At 31.5% G+C, this 16,669-nt stretch overlaps 1 protein-coding gene and 1 long non-coding RNA gene across 2 annotated transcripts; both read right to left on the reverse strand.

Annotated features, from left to right (window-relative positions):
• Nucleotides 1–6,747: 6,747 nt before the first annotated feature.
• LOC115964037 lies at nucleotides 6,748–7,204 on the reverse strand. The gene is made up of 3 exons (XR_004085984.1): nucleotides 7,116–7,204; nucleotides 6,910–7,018; nucleotides 6,748–6,790 (listed from the first exon to the last, which is right to left on the reverse strand). It is a non-coding gene; the product is annotated as an uncharacterized LOC115964037 (long non-coding RNA).
• Nucleotides 7,205–7,218: 14 nt separating this feature from the next.
• Nucleotides 7,219–16,573, reverse strand: LOC115964831 (zinc finger BED domain-containing protein RICESLEEPER 1-like). The gene is made up of 3 exons (XM_031084072.1): nucleotides 16,385–16,573; nucleotides 9,454–9,525; nucleotides 7,219–9,270 (listed from the first exon to the last, which is right to left on the reverse strand). The coding sequence occupies exons 1-3, from the start codon at nucleotides 16,571–16,573 to the stop codon at nucleotides 7,219–7,221; spliced, it is 2,313 nt and encodes a 770-aa protein (XP_030939932.1).
• Nucleotides 16,574–16,669: the final 96 nt, after the last annotated feature.

The following is a 16,669-nucleotide window of genomic DNA, read 5'->3' on the forward strand; positions in this document are numbered from 1 at the left end:
TTTTTCCATTGCTCACACTTATCACAATCGATTGTTGTGAGTATTTGTTTTAAAATACTTAATATTCTCAACAAAAAAAAAAAAAATAATGGGCTAATTTTATATTAGAAAATGAGTGTGAATTATAAAAGTTTAAAGTTTGTGCTGTATATTTAAGAGTTAAGTTATTTTTGATATACACCACTATTAGTTTCTTTAAAATCTTCTTTCCTTTCTTTTTGTGTGTGTTAAAATACTTAATATTCTCAACAAAAAAAAAATGTTGTAAGGTTATAATCTTTTTTTTTTTATTCAATTACAAACATGCAAGTTATCTCAAAGTATGTGACAAAATATATGTTTTTGAGTAATTTTAGGATCCCAAATTTTTAACAATAGTGCATACTATGCTAGTTGTTTGTCACTATCAGGCAAAGAGTTATTTTAGTTTTAGAACCATAAATAAATCTACAACTTTCCTATGTGACATATTGTAATAAGTTGTCTCTCATTTTTATATTGACCGACTATTTTTTTTTACAATTTATAGAAAGAAAGGATTGTAGCAAAAGTTGTGAATATGTTTTTGTTATTAGATTTTTTTTTGTAACATAAATTCATCACTTACCAACTCAGAATTGTGGCAAAGTTGCATAAAAAAAAGGTCTAAATATTTTATATGTTTTTTTTATATATGAAAATTTTTCTATGTTAATAGAAGAACCTTATGGATGTGTCACTGACTAAAGCCTACATGTGCCAAGGAGACAGAGTTGTGGGCCTTGTGGCGGCATTGAATTAGTCTAGGGGTTGGTGAAAGTGTAATCTTCCATTTTTATTTTACTTGTGCGTACTGTTGGAGGATGAGACTTGAACCTGACTTTGCCCCCCTACAATGGAATCACTCTCGCACTAAGGTAATGATTGAATTCAACTTATTCTCCGTCTGCATTTAGTCATCTCACGTTTCCTTTCAACTTTTTCTTTTTCTTTTTTCTTTCTCTGCACACGTCTCATCTTTAGTGGACAAAATTATTGTTCATGTTGTTTAAAGAACCAACAACCACTTTATTCAAAAAAAATATTAAAAATAGATCACATTGTACTATTTATATATTTAAAAATTATTTTATTACAGTATTTTCAATTTTTAACAAAATAAGTTGTATCAAAATGAACCCTAAAGTGAGTGGCCATTTTTCATGTTTTATGTTTGTACTTTGTACAACGTTTTTATGTTTTATGTTTGTACTTTGTACAACGTTTTTATAATGACAATGACAATGTTCTTATCTTTTCATGTATTTATTTATATATGATGCTAAAATGTAGACGAGGCTTTTGCCATTTAACGAAGGCGCAGGGGCAAAGGGCCGAAGTCTCTAACCTGTTCTTTTTAATAAAAACTAGCAAGGGTTGCACGCGTTGCCCTTGAATGAAAAAATTTTAGATAGAATTTTTATTTATAGTAGTATCAAATCATGTATTTAAATTTAGAATAGTTATTTAATATATGACTCTCTATTTATTTAGTACTAGCATGTAATTCCAAAATATATGAATGCATTTAAAATTAAACAAAATTTTATTATAAAAATATAAATAATTAATCAAATTATTATTTTTTTTTAAAAACATATAACACATATTAATGCATACATATAAATACATTTAAAATTAAACACAATTTTTATCATAAAATATAGATAATTAGTCAAATTATTTTTTTAATTTTTTATTTTCTGGAGATAAGATGATAGAATTTTATTTTTTTGATAAACAGATGATAGAATTTTATTCAACTGAATAATGGACCGTATTACAAGTATAAATCAATCTGAACTAGCAAATTGACGTGGGGGAAGCACTAGCTACATGCAACAGTGCTCCCAAGAAAGCCAATTCCCATGCAAAATATCATGTGGGCCTATGCTGTCCCTACGTCACTTTAAAGGATTTAAAAACTCTTAAAGAATTTAATCACTGACTTCCCACTAAATGTTTGCTGACATTTACCTTTGGTACTCATCCAGGAATGCAATTGCTCCATCAAATATAATCTGGGGATGAACCTGAACGTGCTCAAAGTAAAATCTGTTTCTACCGTTCCATATTGCCCAAGCCGTTGTTGCTCACCTTTCCAGCTCTAGCTGGTCCAGTTTTCTCCTCATTTATTCAAATAGTAGGAAGAAGTCTATGGCTTCATTTCTGCGCTTTTGGGTTCTTCCGTTGGACAAACTCCACACATTCCTTGTTGGGGGTGGGAACAGGAGATGGCGGTTTTTTTTAAGGTGAAAGGGAATGAGTGTTTTGGGGAGAAATGAAGAGGAGAGTGGTGGTGGTGGTGGTGTTGGTGTGGAGTTATGGGGTTTAGTGGGGAAATGGAAGTTGTGGGTGTGGGGGAGAACTTGAGGGTTGAGAAAACAGCGGCCATGGGTTAGAGAGAGAGAGAGAGAGAGAGAGAGAGAGAGAGAGGGAAGAGATGTTAATTGTTAAGCCCTGAAGGAGAGAGTGGGGGTTTAGGACATTGGGTTTGGAGGATGGGCGTGTATCAAACGAATATAAAAGACCCTATTCTGTTGCGTAGATGGTGAGTAATGCAATACACCTTTCACGTAGCTTCACCATTTTTTCTCCGTTGCTCACACTTACCACAATCGAGTGTTGTGAGGTTATGATCCTTTTTTTTTTTTTATCCAATTGCAAATATGCAAGTTATCTCAAAGTATATGTGACAAAATGTATGTTTTTGAGTAATTTTAGGATCCCAAATTTTTCACAGTAGAAAATACTATACTAGTTGTTTGTCACTAGTAAGCAAAGAGTTATTTTAGTTTTAAAATCACAAGTAAATCTACAACTTTCTTACATGACATATTGTGATTAGTTATTTCTTATTTTTATATTGACCAATCATTTTTTTTTCTACTATTTATAATTAATTGCAAGGAAAAATTGTAGTAAAAGTTGTGAATTTTTTTTTGTTATTAAAATTTTTTTTTGTTGTTGTATAAATTTATCACTTTTTTTTCTCCACAACTTGCCAACTCAGAGGTGTGGCAAAGTTGCATAAAAAAAGGGTCTAAATTTTTTTTTTATATGAAATTTTTTCTACGTTACCTTATGGATATGTCACTGACTCAAGCCTTGGAATGCCAAGAAGACAGAGTTGTGGACCTTGTGGCGGCTTTGAATTAGTCTAGGGGTTGGTGGTGAAAGTGCAATCTTCAACTTTTTTTTTTTTTTTCTTTTCTTTTTTTTTTTTTTCTTCTTTTTTTTCTTGTGCAACTGTTGGAGGATAAGACTTGAACCTGCCGTTACCCTTTTACACCCTAAAAGCATTGTGCGCACGAATTAATAGCTCACGAAAAAGTTAAGATTAAAGTGAAAGACCGAAAGTTATACGAGGGGACCATATTTGGAAAATTTTGGACGTTTTCACTGTTTTATATTTGTACTTTGTATAACGTTTTTAGTATGACAATGACAAGGTTTCTATCTTTTCATGTATTTATTTATATATAATGCTAAATCGTAGATAAGGCTTTTGTCATTTAACGAAGGCGCAGGGGCCAAGGGCCAAAGTCTCTTTCTAACCTGTTTTTTTAATAAAAAAGAAGAAGCAGTAGCCAGAGTTTACATTTAGTTACAACTTAAAAAATCAACTTATTTTTTAATACTGCACACTCTTAGTATGGTAATCAGTTCATAGCACTCTTAGTATGGTAATCACTTCATAAGTATAAATATTTGTGGGGTATGGAGAGCAAAGATCGGAGTTCAAGTTTTCAGAAGGGAACTTCACACACATATACACTTAGATTAAGTTAGAATAGAAATTTTATCTTGTATCATAAAAAATTTAAAAAAAAAAAATTTATTTTTGTTACTATTTATGAGTCTCACTGCACTTTTTAATACTATTTATGGGTCTTACTATACTATTTCATCTAACTTTTACCTTTATATACAATAAATTCAGTAAAAAAATTTCAGTTTCAGCAAAATAATGGAATTCCAAACAGAACCTTGTCTTGATATTCCTTTAAAGCTCAAAACTATTCAAAATTTTATTTTAAAAAAATAAATAAATAAACTAAACAATTTTCTTCTACGTGTTGTTATTTGTTAATGCTTCTTTATATATATATATGCAATGTCTGTCTACTATTAATTGACATTTACATATGCGCTATGTAAGAGTTTTTTTTACGTGTAGTATCAATTATATATCTATTTATCTACTAGCATCATGAAACACACTTTGAGCGTGCAAGTAGACCTTTTTTTTTTTTTTTTTTGGTTTAGTGAAATAATATTTAAAAGTGAGATAGAGATAGTATCTTGATTTTTAGTATTTGTCTCTGCATGAGAGTTGATAAAAGTTTAAAATTATAAAACTTATAAATTTTTTTAAAAATAATAAATTACTCTTTTAACCAGTTTTTGTTTCAAAATTTAAAATTTAAAATTAGCTAACGAAAAGATATAGGTATTTTAAAGAGTTTAAGAATTTGTGTGAAAATATTTTAGTACGTAAAATGATGAAACTCAAATTAAGAATTCTTTTACTAATAGCATAGAATAGATAGATAATATATCATCACACATACATCTGCACTATGTAAGAGTCTTTTATGTGTAGTCGACATCTATCTATCAATTATCTATTTATCTATAATATATCATCACATATACATCTGCACTATGTAAAAGTGCGTAGTCCACATCTATCTATCAATTTATCTATAAATAATATATCATCATATGTGTGTGTATTATATCATACATCATATCATATCATCATATACTATATAATAAAAATTGGGCTTAGAAGTCGTGGTTACATCAAGTGATTTCACTAAAATGTATAAAGTTTTTTAGATTTTTTTTTTAAAAAATTAGATACAATTTTTTTTTGGTTCTTATCTTCTTCTCCTATAGTTTTTAAGTTGATAAAAAAAATTAATTTGATTACAATCCAAATTCGTCATCTAATTCTTTTATTATTAATTTATTTTTTACTATTTCTTTAACTTAAATTATATAACTACGTGATAAAATAACATTAATTTAACTACACGATAAAATAACAGCAATGTTATTTGTTCTTTTTTTTTTTTAGCATTAAAAAAATAGATATAATATTTTGTTCTTATCTTCTTCTCCTATAATTTATTAAATTTTACATATTATTGTATTTTTTTTTTTCTTATCAACTACTTTTAGTGTTTTGGCTACACCAAATTGCAAAACTTTTTAGATAAAAACAAAACTTAATTGTTCTTATCAACCATTCCTCTACAACTTTATAATTTCTTTAGATAGACACAGAACCTTAATTGTGGATATCAAGTTATCAACTTCTCTTTCTTTCTTATTTTTCTTCTTCAATTTATGAATTAACTACAATTTTTTAATACACAATTTTTATCAACAATTTTAAGTATTAATTTATCTGCTTTTAAAATCTTCAATAGATACACTTGACTAAGTTTTAAAAAATATGAAATTCTATTTCAACTAAAACCATGATTATTGTTTCCGTATATATTTGCTAAATATTTGCAGCATTAGTGTTAGCCAAATAAGCAAAAGAAATTGATACTAATGTAATTTCGAAAAGAGAAATGATATGTCTACAACATTTCTACAACAAATCCTAAGCGACAAGTTGTTACTAGTTGTTATTGTTGGTAGGCCTGTCCACGGGTCGGGTCAGTTCGGGTTTGGGCCTGAATCGAACTCGACCCGTTTGAATCGGGTGGACGAATTTTAGACCCGTATCCGACCGAACAGTCGGGTTGGATTCGGTGAATCAGGTCATCGGATGGGCGGGTCGGAGCTGTCGGTTAGGCAGGTTGGGCCATTAATATGGGCCCAGTTTTTGAACTTACATGAAATTTTTGTAGGTAAAAGTTTATCAGCCCTTTTAGCCCACTTTTAGCCCACTTTTAGCCCAAATTAAGAAGTTGGCAGTTTTAAAAATTATTTCGGTGTCATAATTTTTTAACTTTCCATATAAAACAGATTGGGCCTCTGTTTTCCCTAATTTTTTTTAAAAAAATGGGACTTTCAACTAAACTAAAATGAAGCAACTTTGCTTCCAAATATATTGGGCCATCAGAACAAAATCTTCCTGGAAAAATAACCTCACCAAAGGTCACAAAATAAGCCAATTTCTACCCCCTGTTAAGCATTAAATATCCTAAACAAAATACTCCACAACAACACAAAATAAACCTATTTTTACATCTGTTCAGCCTCCACACATGGACCACAAAAACTAAACAGCCACATTGACTACAAATTAAACAGCCACATTGACTACAAATTGACTAAACAGCCACATTGACACAAAATCCCATTTTCACCACCTGTGACTTGTTAAACAGCCACATTGACTACCCAAAAATCACCACAACAAATAACCTGGACAAAATAGCAAAACAATACACAAAACGTGTATTTCCATTCCAACAACCACACAACAAGTGATTAATTATAAGGCAGTAAAATCAATGTTTCCACAAGGCAGTAAGTCATAAGGCAGCAACCTTGCTGGCTATACAATGTTCCCAGTAATATAATTAATTACAAATTATAAAATATCATAGGTATTTCCAAAAAAAAAATAGCTTTTCCTAAACATTAAATGGCAAATTCTCAAGCTTATAACTAATAGAAAAGAAAACCTATATGATTCCTAGGATTTCTTTCCTATAAGCATTAAGACTAGTATTGTTAGAAGAGCAATTTACAAAAAAGCTTCCAAAAGGTTCTGCCTCCTTCACAAAATAAGTGATTCCGCCTACAAAAGACAAAAAAATATTTAACAAATAATACATTTACTACCAAATACAAGACCAAATATAAAGGGCAGCAAGCCAGCAAGCTAATAACAGTAAGAGGCCAAAGGCAGTAACATACCAACTCAGTTATCAATCTTCAACACTAATTATGGGTCGTTTGCCTAAGCTAGAACCCAATTTGGAGCTGGTACTTACTGATGCACTTGATGATGACTGTTGATTTAAAACTAGAAAAGAAAAGGAAATGCATACAACATATTAAATTTTGTTTGAACATGAGACATAGACTATAGGTTCTAGAATTTAAACATATTAGCATATTACCTAAATCATGAAATTCCTCCTCCAATGCCTCAACCTCATCCCTTGATTGGCGATGAGTAATTGGTATCGTGGCTTGAAGCCAATTTTGTGCACATACAAGGTTTTAAACCATGAGAGGAGAGAGAGAACTTCGAAATGGATCAACAATGCGGCCTCCGGTGCTGAATGCTGACTCAGATACAACAGTCGAAACTGGTACAGCCAGCACATCCTTAGCCACTTTGGACAACATTGGGTACCTATTAGAATTGTCCTTCCACCACCCCAACACCTCAAAATTCCCATCCCTTCTACCATCACAATTTTCAGCTAAATACTTGTCAACCTCATTACTACAACCTATAGATTGCTCAGCTTCTAAGAAAAGCTCATACCGAGAGTGAACCATCACATATGGATCACTTGCATCACCCACCACCATTGGTGTCCTCTCACCCCCACTTGGTTCTTCCACATTTGGGGAATTAACAGAACAGAAAAAATTATACAACTTCATCAAAAGAGCTTTCACCTTATCAACCATCACACTCCCCACTTCATTCCCATAAATTTCAGAAAAAGAGAACTTCAAAAACCTCAATTTTTTTCGTGGATCAAGAACAACAGCCACATACAAAAGAGGATTAATCTTATCACCTTCCCCCCAGTACTTCTCAAATTTAGTTTGCATGTTTGTGGCTGTATTTTTCAAGAGGGTGTTTTGGGATTTAACTAAATGAGAAATACTCTCCTGAATAACAAAGATTTCATCAAAAAAGGCATTTGAGGTCACATACAAAGAGCTAGAAAATTTCTTTGTTGCATTGTAAAAAAGCCTCAAAAAAGTCACAAATGTCCTACAATTTTGGAAATCACTCATACAAGGAGATCCCAAACCACCACTATCTTCCTTGCTCCTAAAATATGATGAATAACCATTATCTTCAAAGTCCATCCTAAGGAATACTTTCTCGAATTTTTCAGCTGTTTCTAACATAAGGTAAGTTGAGTTCCACCTAGTAGGTACATCTAAACAAAGAAGACTCTTGGACTCCATACCTAACCTCTCCATAAAATTCCTAAAGGTTTGATTTCTATTAGGCGAGGACTTCACATACCTCACAGCTTCACGCACCCTACCAACAGATGCATCAATTTCTTTCAAACCCTCCCCAACAATTAGATTTAGGATATGGGCACAACACCTCATGTGCATTAACTCATTTCCTAAAACTGTCCCATTCCAATCTTTTGTTACCCTTTGTAAAAATTTAACTGTGGTTAAATTGGAACTAGCATTATCCACTGTCAAAGTGAATATGCCATCAATACCCCACTCACGCAAAGACATCTCAATCTTCCTACCTATAGTCTCCCCCTTATGATCTTCAACTTGACAAAAATTTAAAATTCTTTTATGCAACTTCCAAGTATCATCAATAAAGTGACATGTGAGACACATATAATTCAAATTTTGTAGAGAAGTCCATGTGTCCGTAGTAAGACAGACCCTACAACCCTTCAAGGATTTCCTCAGCTTCTCTCTCTCACTATTATAAATTCCAATTACATCTCTAGCCACAGTTTGTCGAGATGGAATATCTTTTACACGAAGTTTAGGTTGTAACGTAGTTACATATTTCTTAAACCCATAACCCTCAACACACCTAAAAGGCAACTCATCAATTATTATCATTTCAGCTAGTGCCTTTCTAGAAGCCTCAACAGAAAAAGTTGTTGACACAAGTTTGAACCCTTCATCTCCATCATTTTTGGGTTCAAAAGCCAAGGTTTTCTGCCCTTTATCTTCTCTATTAGGGTTCTTAGGACAGATTGTCACATGAGCTAATAAATTACTAGTACCACAACTCTTACTATCAGCCAGATATGATTTTTTACAATAATTACATACAGCCATAGTGACACCATCATCTACCTTTACTTTTTCAAAATGATTCCAAGCTAAAGACTTTTTCCTACCACTACCAGTACCAGTCTTACTCACTACACTAGGTGGAACTAGGGGCAACTCACCATCAGTAGCTTCAGCTTGGGTTGCAGCAGCAGCCTCTTGGGTGGCAGTGGCAGTGGCACCATCTGCTTGGGTGGCAGCAGCACCATCCGCTTGGGTGGCAGCAGCACCATCCGCTTGTGTAGAAATGGAGGAATCCATGACCTAAAAAATCAAACATAGAAATTAGCTAACTAACAATTAATAATAATAATCAAACAAACCAAAAAGAAAAATCTTTGATACTTGAATCTAGATAACAGCATTCTACATAAAACTCTAACAAAAAAAAAAAAGAACAAAATCCCAACTTTTAACACAAAACACAAAGGGAAACAAAAATCATACCTTAAAGAAACTAGGGGGTGTTGGAGTTATGAATTTGAAGACTGAAAACCCCACTTGGACAACTTTCAATTCCTGAGTAAAATTAAAATAGGAACAGAATTAATCAAACAAATAAACAAAGAACAAAAAAACTTGGGAGTTTATTTGATTTTTAACAGTATAAATTTTACTAAATAATAAAAGCTGAAACATTGAACACATCCACAACAGCTTAAGTTACATGCATCAACTCTACGTCTCTAACAAAAAAAGAACAAAATCCCAACTTTGAACACAAAAAACAAAGGGAAACCTTAAAAAACCGTGGGTGTTAATTTCAAGTTTGAAGACATTGAAAACCCCACATGTACAACTTTCAATTCCTGAATAAAATTTAAATAGGAACAAAATTAATCAAACAACTTAAGTTACTGAACAAAGAACAAAAGTAAATGCTTAAGGTTTCAACTATTTCTAGTTAGGGTTTCAAACTTTCAAATTATAAAACTTAGGGTTTATTTGATTTTAACAGTAGATTTTCATAACATATATAATCAATGAGAGACTGAAAAAAAAGAGAGATGAAAAAAGGAGAACACATACCCTAGGTTCAACTCATATGATCGGCGGCAGGGAGAGGAGTGGCTGCTGGTGGTGGCGGCGGCGGCGGTGGCGGCTAGGTGTGAAGAACTTGCAGTGAGAAGCTAGGGTTTGGACCTTGGAGTAGAGAGAGGCAAAGTGAGAACTAAGAGTTTGAGAGTGTGGTCTGTTCATTGTTGAGAAGACCGAAGATGCAAGCTTTTAAAGGGTGAAGATTGATGACTGATGATGATGGAAGATTTGAGTCTTGAGATTTCGTATGAAATTGGTGAAGGGACTGTAGAGATTAGAGAGTGAGAGGCAGAGAGCATTCGTGTGACTGTATGAGACTAGAGGATTTGGTGAAGTGATTCCAGGTTTTGAGGATTTGAGATTGAGAATTTAAGATAGAGAAAGAGAGAGAGATGCAGAGAACGTTCTTTGAGAGTGAGAGACAGAGGTATGAGATTGCCATCAGAGAAAGAGTGTGATTGAGGTCTGAGGTCTGAAGCCGTGGATATGGGTGAGAGAGTGATTAGGTGAAGAATGAAGAGATTTAGGCCGTTGATCACTTGATCAGTAGATCTTGATTCGGTGAAGAGAGTGTTGGGATATGAGATTATATCAGGCCGTTCATCACTTCATCTTCAATTGTGACCGTTAGATTTTGATTGTAATTTAATTTCAACCGTTGATTTTGTTATTTTGAAATCAGACTCTCTGTGCTGTCACTGCTGTGCTAGGAGCTGTACAGTAGAGTAGATTAAGGCCTAATATAAATTATAACCGTTGATCAACAGCTCTTTCTTAATAAAAAAAAAAAAAAATTTGAATGGTTGGATTTAAAATTGGAAAGTTGTGCCCAGTCCAGCAGGTTACCCACTCCACTACCCGGAGTCCCAGACGACAAGACTTGGAGCTGACCGAAACTAAGTGGCAGCAGACTAACAGTAACAGTGATTTATTATTTTATGTTTTCAAATATTCGGTCGGGTCGGGTTATTCGGATTTTTTATTGTATAACCCGAAACCCGAACCGACTATTCGGTTCCTCTTAAAATAAAAACCGTATCCGACCCGTATATGCACTCGGATTCACCCGTGGGCCTTCGGGTCGGGCGGATGCGGTCGGGCGGGTCGGATTACACGGGTCACTGGACAGGCCTAATTGTTGGGGCAAAAAAGTAATCTTAATGTTAGTTTGAAATTTGAACCAATAACAACTAACCACCTGTGATTTGTTGTAAAAATGTTGTAGACGTAACATCTCTCTTTGGAAAAAGGAGACTACTACATTTGTTGAACAATTAATTCCACCAGTTTTATAATTTCACACAAATAAAATTTCTATTGTTTCACTTGAAAAAATCCTCCTTATATTCTTTCGGAAAATGCATTAGTTCTACCAGTTTTGCTGGCTTCTTTCACTTTTTATTTTTGAGAATATTTATCACATTAAATTTTTATCTGATATATGTTCTACGTCTTATTTTGATAAACAACTTATATGTTCTACCTCAATCTAATCACGTTATAATATTCATTTTAATTAAAATTATTGTTATATTATAGAGATTATCCTGAAGCTTTGAAGCCCAAGCTATGAAGTTTCATGATCTTGAAACTTACCCTTCAACTTGTTATCTTGAGTGCAAAGTCCACACAGATGCTATTATATCATTATATCTATTCCATTGAAGATTCAAGAGAGTGGATCACTTCAAGTTTGGATGCTACTCTTATATTTCTATATGTGGATCTCAAATTTATGCCACAAGTTTTCGGTTAATTTTTTTCACTTATTTAGTTCATCATTTGTTTTATTGAGATTTCTAAATATTTAATTTTTTAAAATTATTTATGAAAGGATTATACAAAACCAAACATGATATCGCATGTTTTTAATTTCCCCCCATTTTTATGGATTAAAAAATGTTGCTGAGACCCATTTGGCATGGCAACGATTTCTTAAAATAAAATGTTGGCAGGATTGTAGAGAGAGGAAGATAGAATTTAAGGTGAAGAATTATATAGATAACTTCTATATTAAAATTTTGTTAGAATGGCAAAAAAACAATTTAATTATTAGGACTCTAAATGATGTATTGATATTAATAGTATTTAAGGTCCATTTAGTTAAGTGTTTTGTGAGTTTAAAAGAGCATTTTTATTAAAACTCAAAACTTTCTTTTACAACCACAACTCCTCATAGCTTGTACAATAGCTTATATACACAAACCCTTAATATTTTATAGTAATTGTTGTAAAATGCAGGTGGAATGTTTTCACTAAGGCATGTGAAGATCTCATATTTAATCATCTCAAGCAACTTCATGTCACACATAAGGTTATCTCTTATTCCTTTTTTGCTTACATTATGGACCAAGAATGTTAAATAGTGCTCATAAGCCTCAAATCACATGTTTTATCTCCTAAAAATGCTCATTTATTTTTCAATTTTTTTGCTTCAAAATAAAGTATTTTGTTCTAGGAGTCATTGGTATAGTTCATTTTAAGTAATTATTCAATATTCCTAAAATACAATTATAATATTAGGTCATACTACTATATGCATAAAAATAGTTTAAACTCTCATTAATTATTAAAATAGTTACAATTAATAAATCAAACTCTTTTGCCAAGAATTTACTATAAATAAATATACATTTCCTAAATTATAAGAAATTTAAATTTCTACTTCATCTAAAATTAGATTAGCAAGAGTATCAAGTAATATAAAATAAATAAATAAAATATTTATTTTGATTGTTTTAATTATATGTCATTATTTTATGTTTTAATATTTAAAATTTATATGTTACATACCACGTTTATACAAAGTGTTAATACATAATTATTTTGATTGTTTTAATATATATATATATATATATATATATATATTATATGTCATGATAATAATATTAATAGTCTTCATCACGTGGCTTACTAATTATTAATATAATTTTGACTTTTTACATATATTTTTTTAATTAAGCTGTGCATCATACTAGTGTGTTTGTATATATATATAAAATAAAATTTGGACTTAGAAGTTGTGGTTACGTGACTACACTAAATTATAATAGTACTAATATTATATCCGTGCGATATACAGCTTAATCAAGAATCATGGGTAAACTAAAGAAAATAAGAAAATAGTTTTTAATTTAATTAAAATTAAATAATAAAATAGATAATTAAAATAAAGTAAAGGGAAGTAATCTTTTATTTTCAGGTATATAATGAATGCATGCGTATAAGATTAAGTTTTTTTTTTTTTTTTTTAAATCATATATAAGTCCAAAATTAACTATATAACTAATATAGAAAGAGATGGCTAAAAAAAATATAAAGGGAATTTGCAAAATAATATATTAAGCTTTAAAGCTCAAGTAATCACCACCGCATATTTAAATAAATAAAAAAATCTTGAATTCAATAATTAAAAATGATAAAAAAAAATATATTTGAAAGCTTATTTAAGTGGTAACCTCAATTTAATAGTTAAGAATTAAGAAAAATATAAATTATTAAACATTATGTATAAATTACTAAACATTAAAAAATAAAAATAGAGAAACTTACATGAGAATTGATTTTTTTTTTCTTTGAAAGCAAGGGAGGAGGCACCAAATTTCACCCTATCAAATATATGTGTATTATGAAATTAAAAAAAATAAAAATAAAAAGATCCTATCAAATATGTGTATAATGAAATAGAAAAACAAATGATAGAGTTAAATAACCTTGGGGAGGAAAAGAGAACTAAAGAGAACTTGTAGCTTTCAGTGTAGGCATCCTTAAAGTATTGTTTAGCTGCAAATATTTATATATATTTTTTCCGAAGGATTTTACTATTAAGAGATAGTGCAGTTTCAAGTTAAACTCTAATATAAAATCTCATCAAATTATTCCCTATGATCTAATCTCAAGTTGTAAATATACTTGAAGATAAATATGAAAATAAAAAATTGTTGATAACCTTATTTTTAGATAAAGGTAGGCATAACTGATATAGATTTTTGCATAAGCAAACATAATGAAATAGTGCAAACAATTAAAATCATTTTTTTTTTAAAGATAATGATTTAGTTTACAAAATTTATCTTTTAAAATTTCCATATGTTAGTAGGATTATAGGAATTTTCATTGAGTAAATAAATAAAGAAACAATTAAGAAAAGTAAAAAAAAAAAAAAAAAAAATGTCAAAAGTACTTGCAAAGAAAAATGATATGAAAAATACACGACTAAGTTTATTACCTTCATTTTTATTTCACAACAAATTTATTATGAAATAAATGTGCGCAATCGAAGTAGATGAGTTTGCAGTTTTTTTCACAACAAATTTATTATAAAATCAAACTTGCCTTCCATGAAGGAATTTGTTTATGGATACCCTCTTGTCAATATATATAGGGAAAGATCGACCACCCGTTCATAGGTTCAAGGATAAAAAATTGAGCGTAGGCTGAACTTAATCTTATTAATAGGGCTTGTTATGGAATTGATATAGGCTTGCGGAAAAAAAATTTAAAAAAAAAAAATCTTAAAAAAACCATTTAATGATGCAGCTTAGGCTCACTTATTTATAATGAAAGCATTACTTTCATATATTATGATCTTTAGATAAAATTTATTTTTGTTCCCCCCTCAAAACAAATTTTTCTTTTTTAACAAAGCTTGTTTGCTGAATTATGCTTGAGATTTGTGCTTGACAAATGAAACAAGCCAACCTCTGCATGGCTTGATTACCGCATCATATATTACTTGTAGAGATGTAAAAGATCAGCCTTTATGAGCTTGAGCTAAACTTTTTTTGATATAAGACAGAAATTTTACTCTAATTTAATTTAAGTATATATATATATATATATATATGTGTGTGTGTGTGTGTGTGTGTGAAGCTTACTCTTGGAGACTTGAACCCCGATCTTTGCCCTCCACACCTTACAAGAACTTTGTTCTTATAAAGTGATTATCACACCAAGAGTGCACAGTGATAGCTCAAGCTAAACTTCGAAAATCCTATTCATCTTGCGAAGCTAATTATAAACATTTAATACTGGGCTATGCTCTGCTTGAATACAGTCAGTTATATAACTTAGATTACCCACATAGATGTATACTCCTTTTGTTCTTTTTTTTTTCCCTTGATTTATGTGTTTTAGGAAATACACTGGTAAGACCGGACCTTGTGCAAAACCTGCTGTGCAAAATGCTTTCATGGCATATAAATCGACCTGGTCAGTTTTGGTATTTGCTATTATAGGCTCCAAGTAACCTACTCTTCAAAATAACTTACTCTCCTTACCTATTATCTCTATTATATTGCAGATCCAAAGCCTACCAGAAAGCAGGTCGGCAAACTTTTAGAGAAGATGAGGTCAAGATTATAGCTACTTATGTTAGATAATTTCTCGACATCTTGTCACTTTAGCTCATAATATATAGTTATTTAATTCCTATATAGGACTAAGGGTAAACGGAAAAATAAATCCAGTGAAGTCATTGAACAGAGTATTTCCACCGTTCATGTCAAATAATAATTGTCATAATGAGAAATGGGCTTGCAAAGAATTTCATGTTGTCCATCAAAGAGTGAGTGCACTCTTGAGGCGTACACTAGTATTCTTGTAAGAGTTGTTGTTAGGCTTTGGCCAATTAAAGATAGCCTTTGTAACAAACTCGTTAGCCAATCCGCAACTTGCTTACGTAACTATAAATGAATAAGGTGGCCCAAGTCTAATAAGCTTTTGTCAATGAAAAAATAGCCACGGTCTGAGAGGTATTGTTTCCAAGAGTATCTTTTGAAGAACTAGCCCAACCTTACTTTAAGCAACTTAGCCCTTCTAAATTGATCGCTATTCACCAAATATCACTCCGTTAGATTTTGTTATCAAAGCTTGAGATCCTTAGGAGATCAAGCCTTGCGTTCCACATATTCATTTATGTGCCTCACATTCTAATGGTCTCTGTCCATAAGATTTCTCTAGTGTCTCTGTCTTTGCCTCTCTACCTTATTGACACTCTCTCTCTCTTGATTTCTCGCAGTGTTTTATAAATCATGCGCAAAGCGATACATCTCATGTCTTTAGTAAATCATACATGAAACAGTGCTGATTGGGATTGTTTCTGGTGGTAGTATGATGGAAACAAGGCACAAACAGTTAATTGTGTTAAGCAGTGTTTTCGTGTAATAGAGCAATGGTTTTTTCTTTTTCTTTTTTTGGCTGACAGACACAATAGTATTTTTAGTCGGTGTCCTTGGGACTAACAAATTACTTTTTTTTTTTTTTTTTTTTTTTGGTAAACTGGAATTGCATTAAAAAAGAACTACACAGCAAAGGAAGGGGCAGGACACAGCCTATTTACATGCACACCAATGGCATCATCCTCCAAAATACTAAGTAAGTCCACAGGCGGACTATGAAAAACAATAAAATCACCCTCAATAGAGGTACCTACTTTAGCTAGGAAATCTGCACATCTATTAGCCTCTCTATAAACATGCCTACAACGAGTTTGGGGAATCCGGCTAATCATGTATTTGCAATCCTCCATAATAGAAGAGACAATAGATTTTGAGTCTGGGACTAACAAATTACGTTGGTTTGGAATTATACCAATACATCTCTTGGGAGATTTTTAACATGTTAG

This window comes from Quercus lobata, chromosome 10 (genome assembly GCF_001633185.2).
Source record: "Quercus lobata isolate SW786 chromosome 10, ValleyOak3.0 Primary Assembly, whole genome shotgun sequence".
In the NCBI taxonomy this organism is placed as follows: Eukaryota; Viridiplantae; Streptophyta; class Magnoliopsida; order Fagales; family Fagaceae; genus Quercus; species Quercus lobata.